The 18,006-nt window shown below is 47.0% G+C and overlaps 1 protein-coding gene across 1 annotated transcript in view; it reads right to left on the bottom strand.

Moving 5' to 3' along the window:
* The window catches only part of LOC118421544 (kinesin-like protein KIF26B), an 85,124-nt gene that overhangs the window by 34,322 nt on the left and 32,796 nt on the right, over window positions 1–18,006 (bottom strand). The window contains exon 4 of the mRNA XM_035828882.1: window positions 3,809–4,240. Within this exon, the coding sequence (XP_035684775.1) occupies window positions 3,809–4,240 (432 nt within the window). The remainder of the gene's footprint in view (window positions 1–3,808; window positions 4,241–18,006) is intronic.

Consider the following 18,006-nt stretch of genomic DNA (forward strand, 5'->3'; position numbering starts at 1 on the left):
AATGGGGGGTAAATCGGAAACGATAAACCATTTTGAAAGCACCACTTTGCAAACCGGTGGGTTTCCTGGATTGGGGGATAAACTTATACTCGGTACAAAATGAAAATGGTATGTTTTTTTTTCGTCTCATATTCTCGTTTTGGTTATTTTTAAGATGCATATTGTTTTAAAAGATATGACCCATAAGAAAAAAAACATGTCCCATTTTCAAAACATATGTGGATTTAATTTGCCCCTCTTTTTTTAAAACATGTCCGATTTTCAAAACATATATGTGGATTTAATTTGCCCCCTTTTTTAAAACATGCCCCATTTTCAAAACATATGTGGACTTAATTTGCCCCCTTTAAAAAAAAGGCCCCATTTTCAAAACATATGTGGATTTAATTTGCCCCCTTATAAAAAACATGTCCCTTTTTCAAAACATATATACGATTTTTGTGACAGTGTTTCTGCTTCGTACTCCCAAGTCAGGAAGGTTTCCCCCTCATCTGTGCCCTCTCCTGGGCAGAATCTCAGCAGGCGAGAGGGGAGGGCATTAATAATGTGATATATGATACACTCACACACCGCTGGAGTGGGACAAACTTCCTCCAACCAATCACAGCCCTGGATTTCTCCTCAACCCCCCCTCTCTCTACTTTCCATACTACTAGATAAACTGACTCCACCAGCCAATCCCAGAAGGGTGAAGAAGAAAGACTGCCATCATGCCCCCTGTAATTCTTTTATCACTTTAAATCTGAATATGACTTTTTCACCGCCTCCCAGATTTATGTCCCCACCTCCTGTGCTAGCTGCGTGAGGCCTTTTCTCCTGAAACCGACCCTCCATTTGGTGAGGCAGGGCCGGACGAACTCACTGAAGAAAGGCTCGAAAACACATGTCCACACGTGACGGGGCGACCAGACATCACGGGAAGGGATTTACTCTTTCACACCATCCCGAGAGTTTGCCCAATGCTGGTGTCTCAATATTTGGGAACACCACATGAAGACATGTGCCATCCAACTCTCTTTTTTCTTATCCAACTGCCCTTTTCAGCCTTGGAGACAATCTTTTTCTTTTCTTCCAGTTTGTAAAAAGTCCTTTTGGTTGCCAGATAAATACTGTATCCGCTACATCACCATACAGATGTGAGGATTCGGTTTTACACTTGCTTTGGCATGCAACAGTGGCACTCTTTTCTTGTATTACACTTTTTAATGGTTCGCCTCTTTCAAGGAGCAACACTAAGAAATAGACCTAAATGTTGCTAAAACAGAGGTATAATACCGGGAATGAGCCATGTCCTTACATCTGCTTGGAGACTACTGGAGGGTCAGGGGTGATGAACAGATGGAAGCCTTCTGTTTGTTGCCTGGTCTTCCTGCTATTGTAGGCCGGGCTGGATTGGCATTAAAACGCCATCTATATCAATGACCGTGGTCTTACGGCCGGATGTGTCCCATTCAGAAGTCATGTCCGTGATTTACGGCCGAGGCCTAATTTGCGCTGGTTATCGATAAGCAGCTGCAATCCGCGGATGTCTCTGGCTGATTGATTTATTAAGGTCGCTAAAAAGTCTGGCTGAAGTTTTACGAGGTCACGGCTGGGTCAAATTCAGGAGGTCGCAAACAAGTGTATCGAGGGGGAAGTGATGGGCACACGGAGCGGCACACGTGTGTCAACGGTCCCGTTTGTTGTAACGTGGGCAATAAAGGCAAACGACTTTCACTTCCTGTTCCATGAGCAAATTAAGTAAAAAAAGTCGTCAGTGGGTAAGATTGATGGGTTTTGATTGTCAACTCTTACTACAGTCCAAACTGCCTAAGAAGACTATTACGGGGAAAGATAATATCTGGTCCTTATGGACAGGTGGTCACTATAGGCATGATTCTTAATCATAACTGATGCTTGTTTCCTGGGACCACAAAAAAGTGGTAACTTCAGACAGGTGGTCCTTATGTAGAGGTCACTTGTACAGGTTTGATTGTATATCGATGGTCGGGTGGTCCTTATGTAGAGGTGGTCTCTAGTACAGGTTTGACTGTATATCAATGGCCAGGTGGTCCTTATGTAGAGGTGGTCAATGACTGTATATCAATGGCCGGGTGGTCCTTATGTAGAGATGGTCACTTGTACAGGTTTGACTGTATATCAATGGCCAGGTGGTCCTTATGTAGAGGTGGTCACTTGTACAGGTTTGACTGTACATCAATGGCCAGGTGGTCCTTATGTACAGGTGGTCACTTGCACGGGTTTGAATGTATATCAATGGCCAGGTGGTCCTTATGTAGAGGTGGTCACTTGTACAGGTTTGACTGTATATCAATGGCCAGGTGGTCCTTATGTAGAGGTGGTCACTTGTACAGGTTTGACTGTATATCAATGACCAGGTGGTCCTTATGTAGAGGTGGTCACCTGTACAGGTTTGACTATGTATCAATGGCCAGGTGGTCCTTATGTAGAGGTGGTCATTAGTACAGATTTGACTGTATATCAATGTCCAGGTGGTCCTTATGTAGAGATGGTTACTTGTTTGACTGTACCCACAGAATAACACCAGTTACATTTCATGCATCACAAACTCATTGCGCCTTCCAGGCACTACTGTAATTCACTTTGTCTTCTCGGTACCAAACTTTGACGGTCTGAGAAAATTTAACTTGTTCTAAGAACTAAATGCTAACTGTCGCGGCAAGTGCACATAAAAAAGGCTGTGAATTATTTGTTATCAGTAATGATAAGTTCACGTTACAGTCGTCACAGTGAAAACCGTGAACCCTTCCTGAGAGGAAGGTGAACCAGGATGGAAGAGATTATCCCTTTTCCAGTTCCCCGTCCTATTTACACGACTCCCTGTCACTTCCCTCAGCCATAGATGTGACCTCTGCGGTCTGGAGGTCGGGGAAAAACAATGTGCCCATCTGGTTAAGCAAATGGTGTCACAGATAACATACTTCAGCCCTCCGGCGGTGCTCCTGAATTAGGCCGCTCGCCCGTCTTTTGTCCGTCTGGTCGGCGAGACCCCGGCACACTTCTCCCATCTGGGAGAGACGTGCGTCTCCAATTTTCTTAACAAATCCCCGCCATTGTTGTGAGCAGGTCGGCGTGCTTGGTGGACCCCCCTCCCGGCTCGGAACAATCGCACCGAACAAACCCCCCTCCCACCCTGCTGAGGGTCACAAGGCCCCCCTTTCTCTGGAGCTAAGTCTGTTTGTTTCTTCTGAAGGGTGTGAACGACAGGTTGGGCTCCCACCTGTGCGAGTCTGTGTCTGTACCAGACCACTGGTATAAACTGTATAAACTGCCTTTCTGTGAAAAACACCAGCTTCACAGGCATAGAGCAGCAGCTTGTCGTGAATATGTCACACCAACACTGTCAAATGACTTGCCTAAAAATCTAACTATGATTCTTTCAGATTATCCAATAATGAGGCCTTTCAAATTTTGATTACAAGTTGAGCTCATCTTTGCGGAGACACTAATACAGTGGCCCCAGCATATTTCAGGACAACTTTCTTTGCTTCAAAGGGAGAAAGTGATGGAGATGAATGCTGAATACCAGAAGTTCCACTGCAGTACCACAGAAAGTTGTTGATACATTTTCAACAGTTTCATGTCATTTGGGGGACAAATTATTTTACGTCCCAACAAGCAAATTTCTGCCAGACAGCGATGATAATGAAGATAATAAAGATAGAATTGGGAGTGCTAACCTGTGCGAGGTGTGGATGCTAGAATCAGTACTGACTTGTGTGAGATAATAATGATAGAATTCTGACCTGTGCGAGGTGTGGATGATGATAATAAAGATGAAGCTAACCTGTGTGAGGTGTGGATGCTGGAAGCCCAGCTTGGAGACGCTCCAGTTATCCTCCAGTAGCTGCTGTGCGTGTGCCGCCACCGCCGAGGGCGACGACCTGACGGGGAGCATGCTGTGTGGCGGGTACTGCGGCTTGCCCTGCGCGTGTCTGCCGGGCGCGCGGTGGTGCGAGGAAGGGTTCAGCGTGGGCAGGTGCCCGCCCCGCTGCAGGGCGGCGATGTTCCGCGAGCCGACGATGGACGACAGGTTCCCAAGGGGGGCGCTGCCGGGGTTGGACTGGGCCTCGTCGAGAGACTGGACCATGGCGATGGCGTCCTGCTTCAGCTGGTCCAGGTGAGTGGCACACGTCTCGCAGTGGTCGCTGCTCCAGCCCTTCTGCAGACCCTCGGGGATCTGCAGTTTCTCCGCTAGCGATGCCGACATGTCAGAGTCCTGCAGCAAAACGGGAGGGTGAAAAGACTTAATATGAATGAAGTGAACACAAACACACATATAGCAGATTTACGATGCAACACTATACAGTTTAGAAAAAAGAAACAGCAAAAAAATTGTTAAATAAATGACTTTTAATATGGCTTTGTGCCTTGACTGGCTAAACACAAGTCAAGACAATTAATGTACAGCATTCATAAATGCTATGAAAATGAATGAAGGACCTTGAAAACTTTGACAGTACAAGTTACCAAAGAGGAAGTATTCACAAACTATAAACACACAAACATCACTTCTGTAACATGACAGAAAAGTTAAGTACATGTTTCCCTTCGTCTGGCAGGTGCAGGTAAAGACAGAAGAACAGACAACTTCTGCTACAGATGGTGTTTGTCTAAGTACATTAAGAAGGAAAGTTTATCACCAGCTTTGTAAGGCATAAGTGACCTGCACGCGCACAGTAATAACATCACAGCTTGCAACCGTAAAGTCCGCTCCACAATTAGAATATGAACTGACCAGGACACAAGGATCATCACAGCTTGCTTCATAAATGGCCCCTTTCACATTTCCATCTGAACGGACCAGTGTGACATGTGGCCGGTTATAATGGACAGCAGAGAAAGGATTTGTGAAGTCTTGTGTAGCAAAGCTCCTCCCCCAGAGTATCTTTATCATAAGTTTATGGACTCCCCTTCTGTTACAGTGGAATCGAACACCCTCCCTAACCCGCATGATTTGATGTGAGTAACAAATCCACACCTGTGCAGTGATTTTCCCACACTGATTTCCATCGCCGCTGGCTACCTTATCCCCCATTCAGGTGCATCTGCTAGAGTTTCTACAGCGTGTAATACATCTGTTTGCAGTGTTAACAACATGGGGACCAAATAGGTTACACGAAATATGCTTCCAAGTCCTGGTGACAGAGATCTTTTTTTTTTTTAAAGTTGGAAAAGTGGAGCAGACTTTGACAGCTCCCCCACCGAGAAAGGCACGTCAGCGCCCTGTTGTCGGCATTTCTCTTCCTGTTTCCAAAACTCCATCAAAGGGAGAGGAAAGACGGGGGATGCAGTCACCTGTTGACAGTTATCGATGAACTATTTGCTACCAAGGAAGTGCCGTAGTGTCGTCAGTATCGTGTTTGGAGGCCAATTAGGTGCCGCGATCCAATGTCACATATAGGGGCATCGAAGCCTGCCATTCCTTTTCAGCAGGGGAGACAAGTTACATTTGCTCCGTCGCCACACAACCTAAACTCCTGTCCAACAAATGACAGGACAATGGGAAACACGATCAGCTGATACCGCGGGGAGGGGCCGCCTAATGGCAGGGACAAAGGGTGGGGGTAACGAAATCTGCACAACAATCCCCGACTCATCCCTGACAACCCCAGGAGACACAAAAACAGGAGGAGAAGCGACCACTCCCTCCGCATGCATCGCTTGCTGCAACAGTTACGTTGGCATCCTGTGTGCTCAGTGTGGTTTACCCTCTTCCCTCCGGCTTTGTGAGTCCCCTTGTCGCCATGTGTAGGCCAGAGCATGCACTCTGTGTTTCCAGCGCTGAATGCGCCGTGCATACAAGGTATTCATTTACGATCCCCGGACCAACCTAAAGCCGCGGACGGCAACAGTAACAGGACTGTCACTGAGGGATGCCGACAAGTGGGCTTTGCTGTGGAGAAGCAGTTTGTTCAGCATCTTTCATCATTATTCCCAGAGCAACAAGAACAAAGCAGCACCTGGCGAAAATCGCATTAAGAAGTCCCAAGAAGTACAACAATGTACACTGCAGTTGTGGTGGTGGGCCTGTGGTATGTGGCAGGGGGGATGCCATTCGAGGGAGCGCCTGCCGTGCGATGGGCCGGCCGCAGAATTATGCTGACCCACTTTGGGGGAAAATGAAGGCTGTTACACACAAACGTGGCTGTCATATGTCACACCTGTTCAAATATGCAGGTTAAAAGTTACACTCTGTGATGAAGTTTTCCAGAGTTTTTAAAGCCTGCCATGTAACACATTTAGACCAAGGTTTATGCATAGAAATGAAATTTCAGTTCATAGATACCACTTGTTTAAATTTCATGTATTTTGACATGTTTTAAGGTCCCAAAATCCAAAAAGATTAGCCACCTACAAATGATGTATGATAGCAAATGGCCTAAATAAAGTACGAAGTATCCAAGTAAACCCAGACAGCACCATACTTAAACTGTATGACACCAAATATACAACCAACACAACACATGAGTAAAGACTGTTGTTACCCAACAATATATAGCAGTTCACCCACATTCAACCTTGCCTGCATAAACATAAGCATGTCAGGGAAGATTGTATATTTTGCAGCAGCAAACTTCTGCCAATCTACTTGCTGTTGTATAACACTAAGATTCGGTGCTGTCAAGTCAAAGCATCTTACAAAATAAATAACTCTTACCCTGTCCCACACAGGTGTTAGTATCCACTGCCACAGGTACAGAAATTACTTCCCCTCGGAGTTTTCAGAAAGTAAAACGTCCTACTGGTGGTTTCCCTTTTCTGGCTAGACTTCTTTTTATGCAGCCTTGAAGTCTTTGAACACCAGCTCCAATCTCTTTGTCTCAGCACAAATACACCTTTTAAGTTGCCACAGGAAGAGAGTTAACGGTCCCTGCTACCTGTTGCCTTCGACTCCTCTCCGCTAATGTTCCTACCTGCACTTGTTTTCCCCATTTGAGACGACGTTGGTATTGACTGTCAACAGCGGGCTTTCCATACTTCCGCAATCCACACGTCAGCGGGAATGCGGTCATCTGCGGACAAGTCGCGTCCGTACAAAAGGCGCCACACAGATGAGCCCAGCGCACAAGAGGGTCTGCATGGGGGGTCCTAACAACGTTTTACGCTAAATTCAGGACGGTTGACTACGTTTTACGATAAATTCTGAAAGACTGGCAACACTCGGCAAGGGCGGGGGCATGCTCCGCCGGGAAGATTTTGACTCTCTGAAACACCATTTCCTGCATTTTGAGGGGAAATTTTCGCTGGTAGACAAAGCTAAGTGGCATATCTAATCAAAGATTCCCAGGGGTTCAGTGTAAGCCACCCAACAGATCTTTTACCATGCCGAGCGCCGAAGGGGCGAGGTGTCGCAAGGGAAGTCCGGGGAAATTGTGAAATCCTGACACCCTGAAACGCGATTTCCTACGTTTTTCTGGCTATTATATAAAGCTGAGGAGTAAGTGAATGAGTGTGAGTGCCTGACTGAGTGTATTATATCTGTAATTGATGAGTAAGTTAAAGTACGGTAAGTACCTGATGTATGATGAATGGATATTTACCTTTTTTGTTTGTTTTTGCATTAGATGGAGTTAAATGACATTTCTATCAGCAAAAAGGGTGTTTGAGTTTGACACGTCACATCCCCCAACATCATTTTCAGAATTTCGAGCGCCGAAGGCGCGAGGCGGCGCAAGGAAGGACCATGAAAATTTTGAAATCTTGACCCTCTAAAATGATATTTCCTGCATTTTATTTGATGGGCAAATTTTGCTGGCAGACTAAGCTAATTTATAACTTCAATGACACTTCTATTAGCAAAAAGGTTTTCGAGGGCGAGACCACCGATACAATTTTTACCATGTCGATCGATGACCGAATAGTCGCAAGGGACGTCCGGCAAAATTTTGAAATCTTGATCCTTTGAAACGCAATTTCCTTTGTTTTGAGGGCTAAAATTTAAAAAAAAAAAGACTACATTTTGACTTACGAAATTTGGGAGGCCAGACTACGATTTACGGGTAATTTTTAGGCTAGATTACGTTTTACGTAAAATTTTTGGGCTAGATTACGCTTTACGTGAAATGTACTGGCTACGCTTTACGGTAAATTTTCCATCCTCACTACGAATTACGTGAAATAAAATAGCTTCCCTACGAATTACGGGAAATCAAAAGGCCTGCCTACGCCTTACGGAAAAGAGCATGCAGACCCTCGCACAACAGTTTAGTGTTACCTTGACCCCTCCTCTGCCACAGTGTGGACAGAAGAGATTTAGACTAAAACGGCAGAGGAAAACACTGCCTTTCAGAACGGGAGCCAAATCTTTGCCCTTTGCAGGATCAGGGTGTCCGAAAAAACACCCCTTTGCTCTCTTGTACAGCTTCTCCTTTGTGAAAATGTCCAAACTTCCAGCTCTCGCGTTTCAGCCTCCAAGTTCAAACAATAACAAATCGGTGGGTGGCACGTCAGACAGAGGGCAGGCACACAATGCTAACTTTTGCTACAAAAGGCAGGGGCAACAAAGCGCTCATTGACGCCTTGTTCTAAGGGCAAGAATTGCTACACTGCCCGTGGTATCCGAGAGGGGGGCCAAAAATAGTCAAGTCGACCGGCAGTCTACGTCACCGCGAGTGCTTACAAAACTTTCCACTTCCTACCCTCAAACAAGCGCGAGTCACCCGATCGTTAAAAACCCTCGTCACGAGCGCCACAGATGCTCCCGCAGGTCATCCACAACAAGCAATGATCGAGACACTCACCTGCAGTTACCTCGGCAGTGCCGGCAGGAATTAGGTCACATGCTCACATGTACTTCCCCACCCAAAAGCACACGCGGCTATCTTCGGCAACTAGTTAAATGGTCTGGAAGCGCAAACAATGAGGTGAAAAAGCAACACCTGTTTTCGCAGAGAGCACCCTGCCCACACAGCACACACCTGTAGGCTTCACGGCAAGACGTAGTCTACGATCATCCCGTCTATTAATAGACTCAAATTACCCCCCGACCAAACTAGGGTGAAAGGGCTTTTGGACAGGAGAAAAATGATGGACTGACTTATCTATTAATTAAAATTATCTACGGTGCGGACTTTTACGGGGGTTGTAAATTGCGGTGTCGTATTTCACCTGTGAAGGCAGGTGGGACAAAGTTATCGGGTTACCAGGTGGCACGGCCACAAAATTAATGCCTCTCGGTCAGTGCTAAAGTTCACGTCATTCAGAACACTTGTGAGCCCTCACAAGTCGAGTGGCGTGGGCCCCAGTCAAAGGGTGGGAAAGACTACCCCTGTGTTTGTCAAGGAGCAGCCCACCTAGCAAGAAAGGTGGGCATTACAGCAGACACTAAAGGCTCTTGACAGCTCCATGGCAGTTTGCTACAACGAAAAATGCACCCCTCTTGCCTGGTCTCCCTGGGTCAATACAGGTCTATGGCCCACTGCAAACTGGTACATAAAGGTGTCTGACAGACTGAAATACTGCCCTCGCCAGACGAGGCCTGACGGGAGCCCTGGCGTTAAAAAGAGGCCAACTAAAAGTAAAGCAGAGAAAAGTCACATTCTCAGGTTTTACACCAGTTCTTGCAACCTTTTCCAGTATTCAACTTTTTAACGATTTGCATGTTTGAACAGATATGCACCTCCCTCCTTGCAATGCCCACAGATGTAAGACTAAGAGAAGGTAAATTGTACTTAAAAAGGAAAAAGGACACTTTGTCAATGATTCTATATGATCAGACAAGCACTGGAAAAAGTAAGAAATGTTGCAGAAACGGGCAAATAACACTGAGAACAAGCTGGATTCTTACAAAATACTGAGAGCAAGCCAGATCCTCACATCTTCTCTGACATTATGATTAGGGAAAGGGAAACAGTCTGCTGAATGTTTGCTGCCGTTATTGATCTGATTCGAGCAGTCGGAAATGGAGGTGTCTCTCGACAAGACAGTATCGCAGGACAACAGCCCTCCGAAAAGGGCATGCATTCAAGGGTGCAAAATGTGCTAATATTGAATATTGACAGGGACCCACCTCCCCGGCCCGGGGCCCATCACAACAGCCACCTGAGGGGCGGCCAGGCGGAGAGTGATTGGCCAGGAGACCCTCTCCTGTCGTGGGCTCACACTCCGCTGCACTCAGCGCCTGACAGGGGGGACAACAAACCACAGGCTCGGTTTGCCGTGACTGGGAGACAATATTTGCCCATATTTGCTTGTCTGACTCCCCGACAAAGTTCCCATCAAGTCTACCTGTTGGGTCGCGCAGGAGAGTGTGTCAATATTTTGGGTTGGCCCCCTGCCCGCTCTGCTCAGGCACAGACGTGTATTTGTTTTCCTCGGGTACGATATATACACATCCACCTACATTGATAGCAACCCAGAGGAAGCTCCACGGCTAAACCCCGACATGAATGAAGCAATTAGACTGACCATTTACCTGGCATCGCGTTTAATCCTCTGCCGGAAGACACCGGATCAGAACACCTGTAAAACCTGTCAACTTGAGCCGCGGAAACCGCAGGCATTCCGGGTGAAGGATCAGGCACGAGAGGTTATCGCTTTATCTGAGAATTTAGAAAAGACTCAATAGCCGAGCTACTCACCTGGAAACTGCTGAGCCGACCAGGAGACCTCCCCTGTCAGAGGCATGCTACAAACTGAAAATACCCTGTCCAGTCTTCCTTTTTATTCAAATCCATTCATTTTACACCTAGGCAAGAAGAACAAAATGGGCATTGTTCTCCTGGTCTCTGATCAGCAGGTGCCAATGGGTTAAAACAATGGTGGCAAAGACACTGCCTTTACTTCCAGGCTGCTGGCACTGGGGCAATTGTTATGCTGACGAAGTTCCACCCAAAACAATGAAAACAATGAAAAGGTGTCATACACGTGTGAACTGAAGCAACAATGTTAGGGGCCCTGTCTGGAAATGGTTCTTATAAACAGATTTCTACAACTTCTGCAAGAGCTAACACTGGAAAGAAAAAAAAGCACACCTGACATCCATACCTGTCCCTGATATCCCTTACGTCAACAGGGGTTCCTCACCTGCTGAAATTCCTTACCTGTCCTTCCAACAGGCCCTGAATGGATACCTGCATCTCACCTAATTATCATTCCCACTTCACAAGTATCTGACAATGGGTTTGTTGCCAACATAAACCAAATATTGTCCTTGTGGCCTATTTTCACACAAATGCTGAAAGGCACGGCATAGAATGTCAAATGGCAGCCAATTTGGGCAAAAATACACAGTGCATTTACATCAGAATTTCCCATTCCTTGCCAGCAAGCGCTAATGATGTAAGCGGGGCCAAAGCCCTGCGTGAACAAGGCAGATTTTACAGAGTTGTGAGAACACATGGCAGGACCATACCTGTGCAAGGCAAGCTTCTCATGCCCCAACAAAGCTGCAGGTACTCTGGTATGCAGTCCCCACAAATAAGCATAATGAGGAAAGCCTACTTAAACACCCCTCTCTGAAACCTGAGCACTGGTTTTGTTCTTAGAAAGTGATAAATCTTGGTTGCTAGACAGAGAAAGTCCGTCCATACAAGTTTCATTACCTCCATATGGTGAAGCGGTACAAACTTGCCGTCCACAGTACACCTAGCTTAAAGCTGGAAACTGGCTGGAAGAGGCTCTGAAACCACTATTTCCTTTCAATAGTTTCATCTTTGGTGCTAGACTGACAAATACCCTAGGCTACTGTACAAGTTCTATTCCCTCCCACTTGACGCAGCAGCCGTAAACACGATTGTTCAGGGCACACCTACCTGTATGCACTGAGGTACGGAGACTGTACTTCAACGTGACATGTCTGTCTCACAACGTCTTACTCCTTTCACTCCATGCAAAACCCTGTTAGCTGAAGCCGCGACCTGTCCCAGATTTACCTCGTGATTAATTGTTACCAGTCTTTTGCCTAGCTGCTCTAACGACAGCCGCTGTCAGCCCGAGGCGATGTATCTGATTAGCGAGCGTTACTCCGCAGGTACGACCCGAGTAAGGTACGATCGGAGCGAGCCGCCTGACCCGAGAATGCCCCAAAGGTGCAGGGTGCAGGACCTTTTTTTCTCCGTGGCGTGGCAGGAATCAGAATTTCATCAAGCGTGTGAATCTATTTAATGAGGTATGAAGTGAATGGCTAATGACTCCTCTCTCCTCTCGGGCTCGTTGATAAAGGTAATTTCCGAGCTATTGTCATCCAGTTCCATTACCCTCAGACAATGCAGATCGCGGGTGTTGCCGGGACACTGATGATAAGGAGATCATTAGCGAGGTACAGGTGACTGGGCATACCTGCGTCGGCAGAAAGACTTCAGGTGAGGCTGGCCCACACGTGGAGATCGTAGCAACAGGGAGCCCAGCCAGGAATGGACTTTCTTCCCTGTTCTCTCAGGTCTTTACCTCCCGGGATGCTCGAGCGTCTTTACCTCTCCTGTCTGCACTATAACGATTGTTATTACTCTGCTCCGGGGCACCTGGCATGTCTTAGGCCTGCCCGCCGAACTGTGACGCGCGCTCAAATAGACATAGACGTGAGCAAACGGACATGTAGGCATTCAGACTGTGCTCTACACCTATCTTATGGTGCAGAGTCCAGGCAAACCCACCTCACAGATAGCCAGTCACAATCTGCATGACATGACATGATCACATTCTTACACATAGCTACAAACAGTGAGAGACTCTATCAAACCTTGTTCCTTAATGAGGTGGGCTGCGACCAGACGTATTGACCACAAGACCGGGACGCACAAAAGGCTGGGTAAGCACAACACCACTGACCACTATGGTCACCCAGTGTCCGAAGAACAAACACCGCAGTGACAGGGCTTCAAATGGCCAGACTGGCTTATTAATGGAGGTGCAGCAGCCATGATGACGGTGCCACTGTCGGTGCATATTGAGCTCAATCCATGCAGCGGATCCCAGTAAGCAGCCATTTAACCACCTTGTTGGGTGACCAAATAAGTTCTCTATGGCATTCCATCACGCCTCATTCCGTCTGATGACAATGTGCATAGCAAAAGACAGCTACTGTGCAATCAGGCACAGCACAGAGCACAATGGCACAGCCAGCACGGCCAACACAACACTTTTTCCCCGTCAACTGACCCCCTCAATGCCCTCAACTCAAGATGTCAGGCTTTAATATAAATCTTTTAAGTTGGTAAAGTGCGGATGAAATAACCAGAACAGAACGTCTGTCGGTGGTCGGCCACCCCTCGCGCGCGGGACAATGAGCGCTAGGGACGGGCGATTTCCGGGGCCACGAAAGCACTTAGCAGGGAGTTTCACAGGGCATTTACAGTTGCCATTGAAGGTTTTTATTTTCTGGGGTGTGATGTATGTGGTGAGAGGGATGGGCGGTGACTGCATCGTCGCACCCTTCCTTGCTTCCGGTGTTACGCTCGGTCCTGATGAGACGCTGCCATTGTTCTCACCTGACGTCTTCTTAGGGAGTTTTGCTTGCTGAAGGTACAGGCGTCTGCGTCACAACAGACCTCTGACGAACTTATAGCCAGGAAGAAAAACAACAACAAGACCGATGTTTCTTTTCTGTCTGTTCTTTTCCTCACCTGACGTCTTAAGCGTAGTTTTGCGGGCTGAAGGTACAGGCGTCTGCGTCACGACAAACCTCTGACGAACTTACAGCCAGGAAGAACAACAAGACCAATGTTTCTTTTCTGTTTGGACTGGACAGGAATGCGTCACAACATATTTCTGATAAACTTGTGGCTTGGAAGGATGGTAACAAAAAAAACCTACCCCCATTTCACCTGGTGTAGCCAAGCCTTTTGAGGTACGGCTCGAATCACGGCAGGAATTTCTACATCCAAATCCCCCATCTACAACCCCCCCAATTTGATACATGTTTATTTTCCTCACCACAGGGCAGACTCTCCTCCCCACAGCCACCACCACCGGTAGCAGTATCCACTTCTCCACACTGGATTAAGGCCCTTTCGGTCCTAAGCGTTTAATCTGATTCATTAAGAACACATTTTTATGGTTACGCAGAAGAACAGAGCTGTGTATAGGCAGGCTGAGAACCCGTAGACCAAACACCGGCGTGCCACAGACCGGCGGATTCGCGCTGGGGGCTGGAGACTTACATGCTTCATCTGCAGCCATGAATGGAAAGGTTTTTTCTGCGGTCTACCCCGGCAAGACGATACCAGCTTACCCAACCATGGAACAAGGACGACATGTAAAATAGACGAGAGGTTATCTGCGAAGGGGAGGGGGGGTCAAATACCCCCTGTATGTCTGTCAGCGGAATGCCCACCCCTTCAGAAGACTGTCAAGAAGCCAGAGAGATGCACAAGGAGTTCTACTTCACCTGTAGCGGGCTGTCAAGGGGCCGCACGTGGGACGACGCACCTGTCTGTCCACCTGGGGGGACACCTGTGTCCTCACGGGTTACCGGCGTGTCCCGGAAAACGTATTCCAAAGGCCTCAATGTCTCGGCTAAGGGAAACCGCTGAGCAGCACAGGCCATGGTCGGTATCTCCTCGACTGTGTTTCTGTGGACGGCCTCTTCATGTGTGTTTGCCTGCCTGTTGAGGGAGTCCGAGGGCTGTAATATCCCTTGTGACAGGCATGTGGCGAGCCTCCTTTGTGTTCCACAACAAGAAAATGCAATTAGAGTGCAGACACATGGTGACACATGACAAACACACCACTACGCCGGGATTTGCCCACCAAGACAAACAAACTCTTCCGCCTTGTCGTCCCATTGGCTGTTTACCCCTCCTGTCCGCCGGCACTGTCCCCCCATTGGCCGTGGGCTCTCGGGTGTCGGCAGGCTACCTCCCTTCAATAACTCTACAACAATGCAGCATTATTTGTAAACACTGGGACCATATAGCCGAGAAATCTATCCACCCTGCCGGCCTGGGTGGCCATCCTGAACTGCTACACACCTCCCTCTACCATGTTGTAACACTGGAGCATACAGATGGCCATTTATATCTCCCTTTCCCTGCAACCTAATAAGCTCACTTTAATATGATGTAATTGAAATTAGATCTGGAGCACTCCTTTCACCTTGTTACATCGCTGGAGTGGCAGACAACAGCCCTGGGTGCTATCATTGCACCTGTACAACTCACACGTGTTTCTAATGAACAAGGCAGGGGAAATGGCTTATTATGGGTATAAGATACAGTATACAACTCTGAGGTTGCAAAAACAAGCAGTTACATAAAATGGAACCATGGTTAGGTATCATGTAGGCCAAGGAAATTATATACATTGTTTCACGGACAAAGCTGTTCGAGTAAAAGATATGAATTTAGATAAATTTACTGGCATTGAAATTTGAAATAGGCTGAGGCTATCGAGTTTGATTAAGTATGATATGGCCCTACACTGTACTGGAGATAACTAACTCAGTAACTGCAAGTGCAAATATAAACATGACAATCATGGCATATCAATATATAGGAACAGTTTAGAAAACTAAAGAAAAAGAGACGGAACTGACCGTAGCAGACACGACTCACCGGCCATGTGGTGGTCACTGACCGCACTGACCTCTCACCAGCTGGTCAGTAGGTCTACGTGCACGAGGTTTCGTCCCTTTTTGTTTTCTCACCACTCTCGGTTGAATATTAGTCAGCCAGTGCTCCGATTTTCCCTCGCAACACAAGAATGGGACACACATAAGCCATCCCGGGAGGGGGAGAAACTGGGCCACTCGGCCCCCGACCACGTGTCGCACGCAGCTCCCCTCAGAAACACGAACTTCCCACGCGGACGACGGAGGAATGGCCCGGCGAGCGGTAATGAAGATGGAGAGAGCGGCTAACGGCTTGGCATCGAGTCATTAACAAATGAACACACGACTTCATCTTCCCGCAGGCGACTTCATTATCTGGACCCAACAATGGTCCCACAGATAGCTATCTACCCCCTTCAGCACCTGACACCTGCCAGGATTTATAACCATCAGCCAGAAAAGATATGGATACAACAATCTCCCTTAAGAACTCTTAATCTTGCTTTAAAGACAGGAGCGGCTCTAAGACCCTGCCCCGCTGGACAGGTGTGTGCCTGAGGTGTGGCGTTGGTAAGTTACCTGTATTAATGGCCAGGGACAAGGTGGTGCATAAGCAGCTCTGATAATGAAAACAATTAACCAGCATCTACAATTAACGGACAAAGTCTAATCCTCATGCCTACCTCTCTCTCCCCACCGGTTGGATCCAGTCTTAGAGACACCCCACATGTCTTTCTGAGCGCTCCTACAGCCAGGCTTTTTTCCTCAGAAACCCGTGCTAGCCACCAGCCACAAAGGTCACGTATACTATAACTGCACAAGTATCAAGCTGGAGAATATATAACCATGCCAACAAAATATTTGCCCATCCACTTAGCCCCAGCAATTGCAGGTGCAGATACACGTGTGACCCATTGCCGTTAAAAATGGGGGGGTCATTTTGTGGTCAGCAACAGCAAGTGCTTTTTCACAGAGTCTTCCAAGTGCTTTCTAACAATCGTTAGGACCCATTTCCAGAGAATGGCCCTCCTTCTGACGAGTATACTACGCTTAGGAAAACTGTTAAACAATTACAATTTACAGTTCTGATTCCGCATACATCGAGAAAGTAATGTACTGCATTCAAAAAACCTAAACATCTCTTCCTTCAAATGCAAAACTTCAAACAACCTTGGCCTTGTCCGGTCGACCTCATCCAAAAAAGATTGCATTGGTTGCCCTACAAGTCAGAGGGTAAAGGTTAATGATTTCTATGGTTGTTGCGCAAGCCGGCAACAACAAAAGTCCATGTTGTTATAGTGCAAATGCACTATTGGAGCTGTCTACTTTATCAACCAAAAAAAACCACAAAAATGTGCCTATGTGAATATCACAAGTCATCAAGCACAGAGTTGCAACTCAAATGACGAACCATCAAAAGGGTTTGTTTGCCTGTGTGAAAAAAGGCACTCAGCATTATCCTTATTCTACAATACACAAGGATTCTGTGCAAAATACTACTACAGTATAAGCCAGTTACTTGCACAACAGATTAACGCACACTTCTGTTAACTGCACGAAATCCCAAACTGGTGCGGTCCAGCTAGGTAACTTCGCATTATTGCACCATCCGGATAATTGCACGAAATTCACTAGCAAATAGGCAGTGCAATTAAGCGTATTTTACTGTATTTTACTTATTTTATACCTTTACATAATACAGCAAGCCTTTTACTTTCTATGAAATACAGCAACCAACTGCCCTTCCCTTCCCTTTCCTCCCCTTTCCTCCCCTCGCCTTACCTTCCCTTCACTTTCCTTCGTGCACCATTCACCTGAGCCCCTCTTTGCCCAGGCACAAAGATCACCTTGGTAATTGTAACAGCTGGAGCCTTGAGCCGGCTGCCCTCGGAAGTGTCTGCTCTGCACACTTGACCCATGAAGGGCACCCCTGACTGACGTCGCTGCTAAACCTCACAACTTACCAGGCCTCACGTCTCAAGGTGAGACTTACCTGGCGGCAGGTCGCTGTCCCTTGTGTTCTACAGATTACTGTAAATGCAGAAATGTTCGCGGTGGATTAATGTTCGCGGTTTTCGCGGCGGCCGCTTCACCACGAATTTAAAACCACCGCGAACATTTTTCCATAACAGTAAGAGACTGCAGTGCATGGTGCTACCACGAAATTAAAACCACCGCGAAAAGTCCATTTTCCCGCTAGCGCAAAATTAAATCCCCGCGAACTTAAATGCATTTACAGTACCTGAAGACATGAGCTTCCACAAGACACACCTCGATCTGAAGGCTGTTCTCTCTGCAAACCCTGACCAAAAGGTGTACTGTAATTCACTTTGTCTTCTCGGTACCAAACTTTCACGGTCTGAGAAAATTTAACTTGTTCTCGGAACTAAATCATGTTCACTGTCGCAGCAATTGCGCATAGAAAAAAGGCGGGGATTTATTTCTTATCAGTAATGATAAGTTCACGTTACAGTCGTCACCGTGAAAACCGTGAA

This window comes from Branchiostoma floridae, chromosome 1 (assembly GCF_000003815.2).
Source record: "Branchiostoma floridae strain S238N-H82 chromosome 1, Bfl_VNyyK, whole genome shotgun sequence".
NCBI classification, from domain to species: Eukaryota; Metazoa; Chordata; class Leptocardii; order Amphioxiformes; family Branchiostomatidae; genus Branchiostoma; species Branchiostoma floridae.